General features: G+C 36.9%; 1 protein-coding gene across 1 annotated transcript; it reads right to left on the bottom strand.

Moving 5' to 3' along the window:
- Positions 1-1415: 1415 nt before the first annotated feature.
- LRFN5 (leucine rich repeat and fibronectin type III domain containing 5) lies at positions 1416-2804 on the bottom strand. Its single transcript, XM_068991330.1, has one exon. It carries the CDS (start codon positions 2802-2804, stop codon positions 1416-1418), a length of 1389 nt encoding a protein of 462 aa, XP_068847431.1.
- Between the last annotated feature and the right edge of the window lie 10734 nt (positions 2805-13538).

Here is a 13538-nt window from a genome sequence, read left to right as displayed (position 1 = left end):
CAGAGCTAATGTTTAAAGTATACAGACTATTCAGCAGCTACAGGTAAGATAGGGGTAGGAGTGTATGCTCATCTTTGACTGGGTTAAATGGCTCACAGCCTAAGTGAAAAGCTGAGTATGACTACAGTAAACTAGTTTGTGCAAATATACACACATCATAGTCTATATCCCTGTATATTTAGTGATGAGAGAGATATTAGAAAACATTTGCTCTAATCTCTTCCTTTTAAAGATGAGAAAATTAAAACTCAGCCAGGTAGTACCTTGCCCAGGATTGGTCACATGGCTAGTTAGATCAGTTTTGTTTTTTACTACCAGCCCATGCTAATTAAAAAAAAATTTTTTTCTCTTATTTTCATAGATAAGTGAAAATCAAATTATCTTCAAGAATTCACCTGGGTGTGTAACAACTGATTTGATTTTAGAAAAGCTTAAAGACTATATATATATACACATACATACACACACACATATATACATATACATATGTGTTTTAAAGCCATAATTTTTCATCATTTCCTAGGAGTAATAGTAGTCTAATCACGAGTGAAATTTTATGAAAAGGTAAAAATGTATATTTCCAACTGAAAATTGGACCAGATGTGACTATAAATCAATGAGGCTGAACTTTAGAAAAACATACCAGAAATTCTTTCAGCCAGATGCAAATTCTCGACCAATGTCCTTACCCAGAGATTATCTACTTAACTCCACTGATTCACTGCTCAAAATACTTATAAATTTTCTCTTTGGAACTGTCTTAAGAACCAGTGTATATGAAGCACCACACACACACACACAACCAGTCAAAAAATCAGTCTCATTATTTTATAGTTACATCCTATTTCTGACCAAAAATGGCAATACCCATCTTGATCACCCACCTTATTCACAAGACTTGGCTCCAAATGGCTTTTGCTTGTTTCCAAATTTCAAATTCACCCTCAAAAGACGAAGATTTGCCACCACTGAGGATATTCAAAATAGTATGACGAAGGTTCTAAAGATAATTCCAAAAGTGCTTTGAGCAATGGCAGCGTTATTGGGATAATGGTATAGCCTCCCAACAGGACTTCCTTGAAGGAAAGAACACTCATGTGGATGTGTAAATTCTGGTATGTTTTTGAATTTTTAAAATAAATAAATCTTGTTCTCTGATAGTCACATCTCTTAGATGAGGGGAAGAAAGTAGGTAAGCATAATATTAAAAATAAATTTGAACTCACTGAAAATAACATCATTCAAAATATTTCCCCACATGTATTCACCTTTCATGAGCCTTACATTATATACTTAAAAATATGGAGCATTTCAACTACAATAGAGAGTGGCACTGCCAATTAAAAAAATCAGCAGTATTTTATCAAGCCCTACACTAATATGTAGGGCAAGTATAAAAATTGGCTTAATTTTTCTTACCTGTAAACAAGGGTGTCATCATAAGTACCATTGTACTGGATTTGAAACATACGTATTCCCGGGATATTTCTTTGAAAATTAAATTTAAGTAGTGCAGTAGATGATGTTGCTTCTGCCACCACAATTTTATCTTGACTTATTTTAGTATCACCGTTACTACTGCTTGTGTTAGAACCTGACTTAGTAGACGTGGAGATGTCTGAAGAACCAGGATCAGGCTCGTGGATATGGTTTGTACTGTTTAGTAAGTGAGGGAGCTTAATGATATGAAGATCCACCGTTTGTGTTGCCTCCCCAGCAGGATTGGAAGCAATGCAGGTAAAAGCACCTGTATCCTTCACAGTCGTTATAAGAATATCAAGTGTTCCATTATCATACACCAGAGATCTTGTTGCATTTGAAATAAGCTTCCCTTCAGGAGAAATCCAGTGAATTGCAGGTTCGGGGTCTCCCCTGGCTTTGCACCTCAGGGTTGCCCTTTGACCCTCCAGGACTCTCATCTCGTGGGTATGCCGAGTAATGAGAGGAGGCTCACACAGAAACTCTTCCTCAGGAATGGACCAAAAATAGCGGCCAGTTAAAAGTGCTGGAGAAGCACAGGTCTCCAGGTCATCTTCTCTGGATAGACGTCTCAACCACAGCAGTTCACAATTGCAATGCAAAGGGTTTCCGCCAAAACTTAATGCAAAAGTAGAAGGGCTTATGATTCCTGAGGTTGCTAGGACCTGAGCTCTCTGAAAGAGAGGGTCAGGCGGTAGCTTCTGCAACTTATTTGATGTTACATCTAGCCGAGTCATCTTGTGCAAATGGGAGAAAGTCCCCTTAGGAATGTTATCAATCATATTGTGGTCCAAACTGAGGGTGTGCAAGCTAACCATCTTCTCAACAGCATCCCATGGAATTGTTTCTAAATTATTATATGACAGATCCAGCTCTTCAAGGGCAAAGACATCATCAAATGCTGTAGAAGAAATTAAAGTCAGCTGATTGTTGTTCAATATCAAGTGATGGAGATTGGAAAGCCCACTGAACATGTCATTTGTAATTTTAGTCAATCTGTTGCTATTCAAATGCAATGCCCTCAGATTCCGTAAGTCAGCAAAAGCATGAGGTGTAATAAAACTTATTGTATTCCTGGACAGAGTCAGGTCCACTAAGCTGGTCATATTGGCAAAATCTTTCCTTTTAATATTTGTAACAAAATTGTCTGCCAAACGCAGTTCCACAGTTCTTCTGTCAATGTTTGGTGGCACAAATAAAAGCCCTTTCTTGGCACAAAGGGTTGCAAGATTAGGAGACAAAATCTGACAGACACAGCGCTTCGGACAGATCTGAGCTTTCACTGCTATGCCAATGAAAAACAGATAAAAAAGAAATTTTTCCATTGTAGATCAGATTTAAGAGCCTGTAAGAGAAGACACAGAATACAGTTTTAGCAACCAATCATTTGAATAGAGTTCATATTCCTAATTAGTCTTTTTAATGTAAGTTAAAATTTATTCATTTGCTTATTTAATCAAGTAAAAATATTAACTCTGTATTGTCAGTATATAGACATTAGGATAAAAATATACCACTCATGACCTCGTGAGTTTTAAAATCAAATGGTGAAAATGAAAAAGTCAACAGATTGTTATAATTCTATAAATTAAGTGCTGTTTTTGAAATATGCCCAGGGTACTCCATAGGTTCACAAAAAAGAGATATTCATCCCAGACTGGAGGGCAGGAGATCAGGAAAACTTCTACTAACCCCTTAAAAGACATCTCGTAAATTCAAAAGCTTAGACATATTTACCAATGAGCAAGTATTTCAATTTATATGTCTGAGCAGAAATAATAAGAGAAAATTTGTTAAACTTGTGGCAAGATATTGAAAGTAATTAATTTTTAATTAAATTTTATTCATCTTTACAAACTATCTTGAAAATAGTACAATCTTCACATCCTAGCTGCAAACACAGGATCTAGTTCTCAAAAATTAAAAGGCTAAAAATTTACCATAAATGCTCTAAGCTCCTTAAATATTAGGTTTATGTGATATAATGTGGATTTCTGATGATAATTTATAGAAAGCAGTGATCAAAATACTTGACAGTGAATCCAAGAAGATGTCATATTCCATTTTTCTTTTCTGAAAAATCTCAGTGCACTTATATTTATCCAAATTTAATTTTTAAAACTTGACAATTTCATTTCCAACTTGATCTTAAGTATTTGCTCTTGAAAATAAACATAAAAATACTAACACATATGTGATTAAAATTCTCAAAAAGTACAAGCAGTTTTAAATATGAAAAAGGAAAACAGCTTCAGAAAATTACCCAATTGTTTAATTGGTGAAAATATGAAATATGGAATTATTCTAGAAATGATGCACCTACTTTTATAAATAAAATCTATTCTTATAGCTTTGATTTATTTTATGCCCATTTTGTGTCATATTAATTATGGTTGCAACGAATAAGACTGTCATTCTCCACAAGTGAAATAGTCTTACTCTTCTGTTTATGACAGAATAAGTAGTACTTTACCTTTCCACAATAAACAAAATTTAAAAAAAAAGAAACTGTACCAAAATATATAAAACTACAGTTTTCAGACATTGGAAGAAAGGAAGCAGAGAATTGTGACGCTTGAAAAAAGGGGGAAAAAAAATGAACCTTATCACTGAGCCCTAGAGACACTTTCCGAACCATAGCACAAGGAGAGAAATCAAGGCAAAGCATGAACAGTCTTAATTAATTGAACAGGACTGAGCTTGCAGTGCAGAGACTCTAAAGTGGCCTGACTTTATGGGGCAAAGTACCAGAAACGAGAGGGTTATCAAACAAAGAACTCCAATAATCTCTGTAAGTAGAGACAGGGCAATACATATTAATCATATTGAAACACTATGGAGAAAAAAGTGAACAAAAGTTCAGTGAGAAAAATATTTTAAAAAGTCAAGCATACATATAATCAGAGTATCAGACAAAAGCTGTAAGGTAGAAATATATTTGGAGAAATAAAGGCAATTGTTTCCAAACATGTGATTATAAAACAACCCCCAAACCCAAGCTTAAAACAAGGAAAACCTACCAAGACATATCACAATCAAACTGCAGATAACCAAAGAGAAAGGAAAAATAATTTTTAAAATTGTCACAGAAATAGGACACATTATAAGAACAAGGTAGAAATAATGTCTTACTCCTCATTGACTTCTCTTTGGAAACAAAGCAAGATGGAAGACAATGAGAAATCTCTTTAAAGAGCTGCCAGAAAAAGAAAGGCCTGCCGAACTGGGTGGTGATTTATACATTCATAAATAATGAAGCAAAACAAAAACATTTCGAGAGAAACAAACTGAAAATGTCATTATTAGAAGAACTGTAGTCTAAGAAAATATAAAGGACATTCTCTTCAGGCTGAAGGAAAATTATATCAGATGAAATCTTGAATCTTTCTAAGATGTACGAAAAACGACAGAAATGGTTTATCTGTGGGTAGGTATAAAATATTTCATTATGTTTTAATATGCTTATAAATAGTAATCTGGTGTGGATATAAAGTTACAAAAAACATTCACACTAACAATTATGCTGGATAAGCTACAAATTATATATAAAAAAAACATCATAATGCTGAGGATATAAAAATAAACTTAACAGCACTATATTCCAAATAGTGATAGTCTTTGATGAAAGGAAGAGATCCTGAGATGTCCCTTTTCTTTCCCCATCCACTGAAAAGTAATGGGAGAATCCATCTGGCATAAATTGAGGTGAGGTTAAACCAGTTTAACTTTTAACAAACTTAAAAAAAAAATAACACACACACACACTTGATTGTGTTAGGGTAGTATTAGGTTTACAAAAAAATTGAGACAAAGGTTCAGAGGTTTCCCATATACTAACTGCTCCCACACATGGAGAGCCTCCTATATAATCAACAACTCTTACCAAAGTGGTACATTCGTTACAACAGATCAATCTACTTTGGCACACTACAGTCACCTGAAGGTCATAGTTAACACTAGGGTTCATTCTTGGTGCTGAAAGTTCTATGGGTTTGGATAAATATATAATGACATATACCCATCATTCTGGAATCACACAGAATATTTTTATTGTCCTAAAAATCTTCTGAGCTCTCTCTGTTCATCTCTCCCTACCCAATCCCTGGCAATCACTGATCTTTATACTGTCTCCATAGTACTGCCTCTTCAAGAATGTAACAGAGCTAGAATCATACAACATGTAGCTTTTTAAAATGACTTCTTTCATTTAAGAATTTTAAGGTTCCTCCATGTCTCTTCAATGCTTCACAGCTCATTTCCTTTTGGTGCAAAATAATATTTCAGTGTCTGGGATGCACCACGGTTTATCAGCTCACTTACTGAAGAACATCTTGGTTGATCCCAAGTTTTGGCAATTATGAATAAAGTTCCAATATACATCCATGTACAGGCTTTTATGTGGACATATATTTATTACTTCTTTGGGTGAATGCCAAGGAATGCAACTGCTGAACTGCATGGTCAGAACATGTTTTATTTTATTAAAAAAAAAAAAAACAACCAAAACATCAAAGTGGCTGAACCATAATTCCCAGCAGTGATATGTGAGAATTCCTATTGTATTTCTTGTTTTCAGCACTTGGTGTCAAGTTACAGATTTTGGTCGTTCTAACAGGTGTATGGTAGAATCTCATTGTTTTACTTTGCATTTCCCTGGAGACATATGATGTGGGATATCTCTTCATATTTTATTTGTAATGGACCATAGCCTTGTCTAACTCTATGAAACTGTTAGCCATGTGATATAGGGCCATCCAAGACAACAGGTCACAGCAGAGAGGTCTGACAAAATGTGGTCCACTGGAGAAGGGAATGCAAACCTCTTCAGTGTTCTTGCCTTGAGAATACCATAAAAAGTGTTAAAAGGCAAAAAGATAAGACACTGAAAGATGAACTCCCCAGTTCAGTAGGTGCCCAATATTCTACTGGAGATCAGTGGAGAACTAACTTCAGAAAGAATGAAGACACAGAGCCAAAGCAAAAACAACACCCAATTGTGGGTGTGACTGGTGATGGAAGCAAGGTCCGATGCTGTAAAGAGCAATATTGCATGGGAACCTGGAATGTTAGGTCCATGAATCAAGGCAAATTGGAAGTGGTCAAACAGGAGATGGCAAGAGTGAACGCTGACATTTTATGAATCAGCAAACTAAAATGGACTGGAATGGGTGATTTTAATTCAGAAGTCCATCATATCTACTACCATGGACGAGAATCACTTAGAAGATATGGAGCAGCCATCATAGTCAACAAAAGAGTCCAAAATGCAGTACTTGGATGAAATCTCAAAGACAGAATGATCTCTGTTCGTTTCCAAGGCAAACTATTCAATATCACGGTAATCCAAGTCTATGGCACGACCAGTAATGCTGAAGAAGCTGAAGCTGAACAGTTCTATGAAGACCTACAAGATCTTCTAGAACTAACACCAGAAAAAGATGTCTTTTTCATTACAGGGGAATGGAATGCAAAAGTAGAAAGTCAAGAAACACCTGGAGTAACAGGCAAATTTGGCTTGGAGTACAGAATGAAGTAGGGCAAAGGCTAATAGAGTTTTGCCAAGAGAATACACTGGTCATAGCAAACACCTTCTTCCAACAACACAAGAGAAGACTACACATGGACATCACCAGATGGTCAATACTGAAATCAGACTGATTATATTCTTTGCAGCCAAAGATGGAGAAGCTCTATACAGTCAGCAAAAGACTGGGAGCTGACTGTGGCTCAGATCATAAACTCCTTATTGGCAAATTCAGACTCAAATTGAAGAAAGTAGGAAAAACCACTAGACCATTCAGGTATGACCTAAATCAAATCCCTTATGATTATACAGTGGAAGTGAGAAATAGATTTAAGGGTCTAGATCTGACAGACAGAAAGCCCGATGAACTATAGACAGAGGTTTGTGACATTGTACAGGAGACAGGGATCAGGACCATCCCCATGGAAAAGAAAGGCAAAAAAGCAAAATGGCTGTTTGAGGAGGCCTTACAAATAGCGGTGAAAAGAAGAGAAGCAAAAAGCAAAGGAGAAAAGGAAAGATATAAGCATCTGAATGCAGAGTTCCAAAGAATAGCAAGAAGAGACAAGAAAGCCTTCCTCTGCGATCAATGAAAAGAAACAGAGGAAAACAACAGAATGGGAAAGGCTAGAGATCTCTTCAAGAAAATTAGAGATACCAAGGGAACATTTCATGCAAAGATGGGCTCGATAAAGGACAGAAATGGTATGGACCTAACAGAATCAGAAGATATTAAGAAGAGGTGGCAAGAATACACAGAAGATCTGTACAAAAAAATTATTCACGACCCAGATAATCATGATGGTGTGATCATTCACCTAGAACCAGACATCCTGGAATGTGAAGTCAGGGCCTTAGGAAGCATAACTACAGACAAAGCTAGTGGAGGTGCTGGAATTTGAGTTGAGCTATTTCAAATCCTGAAAGATGATGCTGTGAAAGTGCTGCACTCAATATGCCAGAAAATTTGGAAAACTCAGCAGTGGCCATAGAACTGGAAAAGATTAATTTTCTTTCCAATCCCAAAGAAAGGCAATGCCAAAAAATGCTCAAACTACTGCACAATTGCACTCATCTCACACGCTAGTAAAGTAATGCTCAAAATTCTTCAAGCCAGGCTTCAGCAATATGTGAACCATGAACTTCCAGATGTTCAAGCTGGTTTTAGAAAAGGCAGAGGAACCAGAGATCAAATTGCCAACATCCACTGGATCATCAAAAAAGGAAGAGAGTTCCAGAAAAACATCTATTTCTGCTTTATTGACTATGCCAAAGCCTTTGACTGTGTGGATCACAATAAACTGTGGAAAATTCTGAAAGAGATGGGAATACCAGACCACCTGACCTGCTTCTTGAGAAACCTATATGCAGGTCAGGAGGCAACAGTTAGAACTGGACATGGAACAACAGACTGGTTTCAAATAGGAAAAGGAGTACGTCAAGGCTGTATATTGTCACCCTGCTTATTTAACTTATATGCAGAATACATCCTGAGAAACGCTGGGCTGGATGAAGCACAAGCTGGAATCAAGATTGCTGGGAGAAATATCAATAACCTCAGATATGCAGATGACACTACCCTTATGGCAGAAATTGAAGAAGAACTAAAGAGCCTCTTGATGAAAGTGAAAGAGGAGAGTGAAAAAAGTTGACTTAAAGGTTAACATTCAGAAAACTATGATCATTGCATCTGGTCCCATCACTTCATGGCAAATAGATGGGGAAACAGTGGAAACAGTGGCATACTTTATGTTTTTGGCAGGGCTCCAAAGTCATTGCAGATGGTGACTGCCACTTTGAAATTAAAAGAGGCTTACCTCTTAGAAGAAAAGTTATGACCAACCTAGACAGCATATTAAAAAGCAGAGATATTACTTTGCCAAGAATGGTCTGACTAGTCAAGGCTATGGTTTTTCCTGTGGTCATGTATGGATGTGAGAGTTGGACTACAAAGAAAGCTGAGCACCAAAGAACTGATGCTTTTGAACTGTGGTGTTGGAGAACTATTTAGAGTCCCTTGGACTGTAAGGAGATCCAACCAGTCCATCCTAAAGGAGATCAGTCCTGGGTGTTCATTGGAAGGACTGATGTTGAAGCTGAAACTCCAAACTTTGGCCACCTTATGCGAAGAACTGACTGATTTGAAAAGACCCTGATTTTGGCAAAGATGAAGGTGGGAGAAGGGCACAGCAAAGTATCAGATGGTTGGAGGGCATCACCGACTCAATGGACATGAGTTTGGGTAAACTCCAGGAGCTGGTGACAGACAGGGAGCTCTGGAGTGCTGCAGTCCATGGGGCCGCAAAGAGTCAGACACGACTGACCGACTGAACTGAGTTGATATCTTTTCTTTGATGAGGTATCTCTTAAAATCTGGCCTGTTTTTAATCATTTTTTATTATTGAGCTTTAAGAGTTTCTTTGTACATTTTTGATAACAGTCCTTAACAGATTTGTCTTTTGCAAATACCTTACATTTGAAAAAGCATCACCATATACAAGGTCATCTAGGTTTCCTCCCATGTTATCCTTGGGAGTTTTATACTACTGTGTCATATGCTCTGCAATTTAGCTCAGCCTGCAGTTTGTTACTGTGTTACTGTCAGCTTCTAATGTTTTGAGAGCATGGGTGGGAATTTCCTATTCTAAAAGCCACCACATTGGGCAATATTCTTAGCTTTTCTTCCTCCTTATTTGGCGTATTTAGAAAAGTACCTAAAATATATGTCCACTTTAGCAAAGAAACTTACAAGTAACCACCATGCAGACCAACGAATGGAGAAGGAAATGGCAACCCACTCCAGTGTTCTTGCCTGGAGAATCCCAGGGAAGGCAGAGCCTGGTGGGCTGCTGTCTATGGGGTTGCACAGAGTCGGACACGACTGAAGTGACTTAGCAGCAGCAGCAGCAAGACATGAATCTTAGCACTAGCATGGTTTTAGAGACCTGCCTCTGTTGCACAGATGAGCTTTCTGATTTCCAAATTTTTGGAGAGCTCATCCTGCTTTATGGCTGCTTCCGGCTTTTTCGGTGACTAAGGAGATCTCCTTGATCTTTAATCTCACCCCTGGACTTCTCTGCTTTGCGCTGTAAGTGAGCTGTTCTTCAAACCTGTGGTTGGAAGTCAGAAATATCTGTATGGGAAGAGAGGGATTGATCTTTCCTTTCTCCTTTGTTCCTTTTTCTCTCCTTTCTCCTCTCTCTCTCTCTCGGTTTTTAGAGCTAAAACCAGAGTGATTTTTAGTTTCTGTTCTTCGGTTTCTTATTAATCATTCCAGACCTGAAAGTCTTTGTCACCTGGAGGATTTGTTTCAATCTTCCTTTCCTTCCCTAATTCTTCCTCAATATTTTCCTTATCTGAAAATACAATCTACCAAGGGAAATTGTCTCATAAAGACAGAGGGCAAAATGTTGGTTACTAGGGGCCAAGGTGTGGAGGAACTGGGGAGATGTTGTTAAAGGGGTATAGACCTGCAGCTAGTAGATAAATAATTCCTAAATATCTAATGCACAATATGGTGACTGCAGACAACCACACTGTATTATAAACAACGAAGTCACTAAGAGACTAGAACTTTATTATTCCCACTGAAACAAAGAAGTGAGAAGCACATGCATGATAGGGGTGTCAGCTAACACTACATTGGCAATCAGATTGTTGTATATAAATGTATCAAGTCAACACATTTTACATCTTAAACTTATACAGTGGTATATGACAATTATATCTCATTTTAAAAATATTTTGAAGTCCTTGCCTCAAGTACTTGTGAATGAATAAAAGTGAACCCATATGGTTCAAACACTTGTTGTTCAAGGGTCAACTGTATATGTGCATTTAGAACAGGCAAAACTAATATATAGTAATAGAAATCAATTCTATTGATTGTGGTTGTCTAGTTGGAGGACAGTAGATTGACTGGGAAAGAGTACAAGAAAATTGAGGGCAGGGGTCATGGAAATATTCTATATCTTATTTGTGACATTCATAAGAATTCATTGGCTATACATTTAAAATGGGTGCATTTTATTTATGTCAAGTTTTCCTCACCACAGTTGGTTAAGCCTAAAAGAGGAAATATGGGTTTTCTATTATGTTTCCAAACATTGGTTTAAAGGAAGAATAATTTATAAAATGACAAATCATTGGTAGTTAATAAAAATTTAGTCATATTTTAGAAATACATATTTCCTTAGGTCTGTCATATATCTTCAAAGATGTGATTATATTTCAACTAAAATTGTGCCCCTTATTTCACAATCTGATTTTCTTCATCAGGCAACATATTTACTGCCTCATATACTATCATCTCACTTCTGATACAATGATTAGCAAAGTAACAATATGTTCAGAATAAAATGTGCACCACTTTCTTAATTCTATGTTTATTTTTTTGTTGAAGTGAGACCTGTAAGTAATGACAGAAACATGAATTGTGATCAATTAGCTTTTCCATGTATCTTAGGACAGGGTGAAAATTTCAAACTTTATAAAAAGATAGGAGATAGGGATCATGTAAAGAAACAAAGCTTTCACTTCCTATAAATTCAAATTAAAAGAAATTAAAAGATGCTTGCTTCTTGGAAGAAAATCCATGACAAACCTAGACAGCATATTAAAAAGCAGAGACATTACTTTGCTGACAAAGATCCATATAGTCAAAGCTATGGTTTTTCAAGTAGTCATGTATGGAGGTGAGGTTTGGATCATAAAGCCTGCTGAGCACTGAGGAATTAATGCTGTTGGAGTAGACCCTTGAAGAGTCCCTTGGACTGCAAGGAGATCAAACCAGTTGATACAGGAAATCAACACTGAATATTCACTGGAAGGACTGAAGCTGAAGTTCCAATACTATGGCTACCTGATGCAACAGCTGACTCACTGGAAGAGACTGTGATGCTGAAAAAGACTGAAGGCAGGAGGAGAAGGGGATGACAGAGGATGAGATGGCTGGATGGCAGCACTGACTCAATGCACATGAGTTTGAGCAAGCTCTGGGAGATGGTGAAGAACAGCGAAGCCTGACAGGCTGCAGTCCATGGGGTTGTAAAGAGTCAGACATGACTGAACGACTGAACAACAAGTTCAAAAACTAATCCTTGATATATTTTTAGATTAATATATTAGCATTTGAAGAAATAAATGTGACTAGAAGGGCAGAGTAGTTGCTATGTTTTGTTTTCATAACTTAAACATTTATAAAGGCCATTAAATACAGTATCCTCATTCTTTTTGTTTACATATACTTCTTTTTTAGATTATCTTCCATTATAGGTTATTACAAGATACAGAGTATAGACATGTTCCTCATTCTTATACAGTTAAGTGGAACGTCTAAAACAATTTGTTGCCTTATCTAAATAGTTAAATGAAACGAACAAAGATCCCTTTAATAATATTTATTATTATTAATAATATCCCTTTAATAATATTATTTGAGTAGAGCTATAACTCAGTAAATAGTCATACAATATAGCTCTTTAGATAACATTTACATGTCTCTATATTATATGTTCCGGGGAAGGCAATGGCACCCCACTCCAGTACTCTTGCCTGGAAAATCCCATGGACAAAGGAGCCTGGTAGGCTGCAGTCCATGGGGTCGCTAGAGTCGGACACGACTGAGCGACTTCACTTTGATTTTTCACTTTCATGCATTGGAGAAGGAAATGGCAACCCACTCCAGTGTTCTTGACTGGAGAATCCCAGGGACAGGGGAGCCTGGTGGGCTGCCGTCTATGGGGTCACACAGAGTCAGACATGACTGAAGTGACTTGGCAGTAGCAGCAGCATATTATATGTTCTTTGAAGCTAGTGCCTCTGGACACAAAAGTGACACATTTACAAAGACGTGTGTCTATCACCCACAAACTGGAAAATCATTTTCCAGTACTGCACCCTTCTTCCAGCCCATGGCTATTACATAACATATGCTCAAGAGAATCTGTATTTATTTGGCAACTAGAACAGGATATAAAAGAGAATTTAGATCTTACAACCAACTGAGAATATAATCTATTCTCTGCAGAAACCAATATGGCACCGATTTATATGTTGAGTTAAAGGAAAGCTCTCCAGCTCCTCAGGAGTTGCCTTGCCATCATTCAGCAGAGCTCTACCAATTTAATTAGTGTTCCTTTGCTCAGGTCAATGCCTGGGAACAGGTGCTGATGCCTGCTGACACTGATGAGTTGTCTTAGGATGTGTCAGAATGGTTACTTTATGGCAAAGGATATTTCACAATACAGTTTAGATAATGAATTTGATAGTTGTTTCAAATAGTTTAGGTTTCACCCTAGTTTTTATTCTATTAATAAAAGGAGTGCCAATGATAACGTTTATAGTAAAACATGTACTCAGGATATTGCAATTGAACCTGTTAAATTCAGGCCTCAAACTAAGACATATATAGCCTAGAACAATTATCCTTTGATCTTTGATTATAATAGTGGCTAGTAAAATTCCTAAGCACATTGAACATAATAAATTGTGAAGATTCACTCATACATCCATCATTCTTTTTTTTTTAATTCAG

This window comes from Capricornis sumatraensis, chromosome 19 (genome assembly GCF_032405125.1).
Source record: "Capricornis sumatraensis isolate serow.1 chromosome 19, serow.2, whole genome shotgun sequence".
Classification (NCBI taxonomy): Eukaryota; Metazoa; Chordata; class Mammalia; order Artiodactyla; family Bovidae; genus Capricornis; species Capricornis sumatraensis.
Note: the sequence above shows the minus strand (reverse complement) of the source record. Positions and strands in the feature narration are given on the sequence as shown.

What these genes read in the sequence shown, in the direction of transcription:
- LRFN5 (XM_068991330.1), bottom strand. Translation starts at nt 2,804, where the DNA reads ATGGAAAAATTTCTTTTTTATCTGTTTTTCATTGGCATAGCAGTGAAA.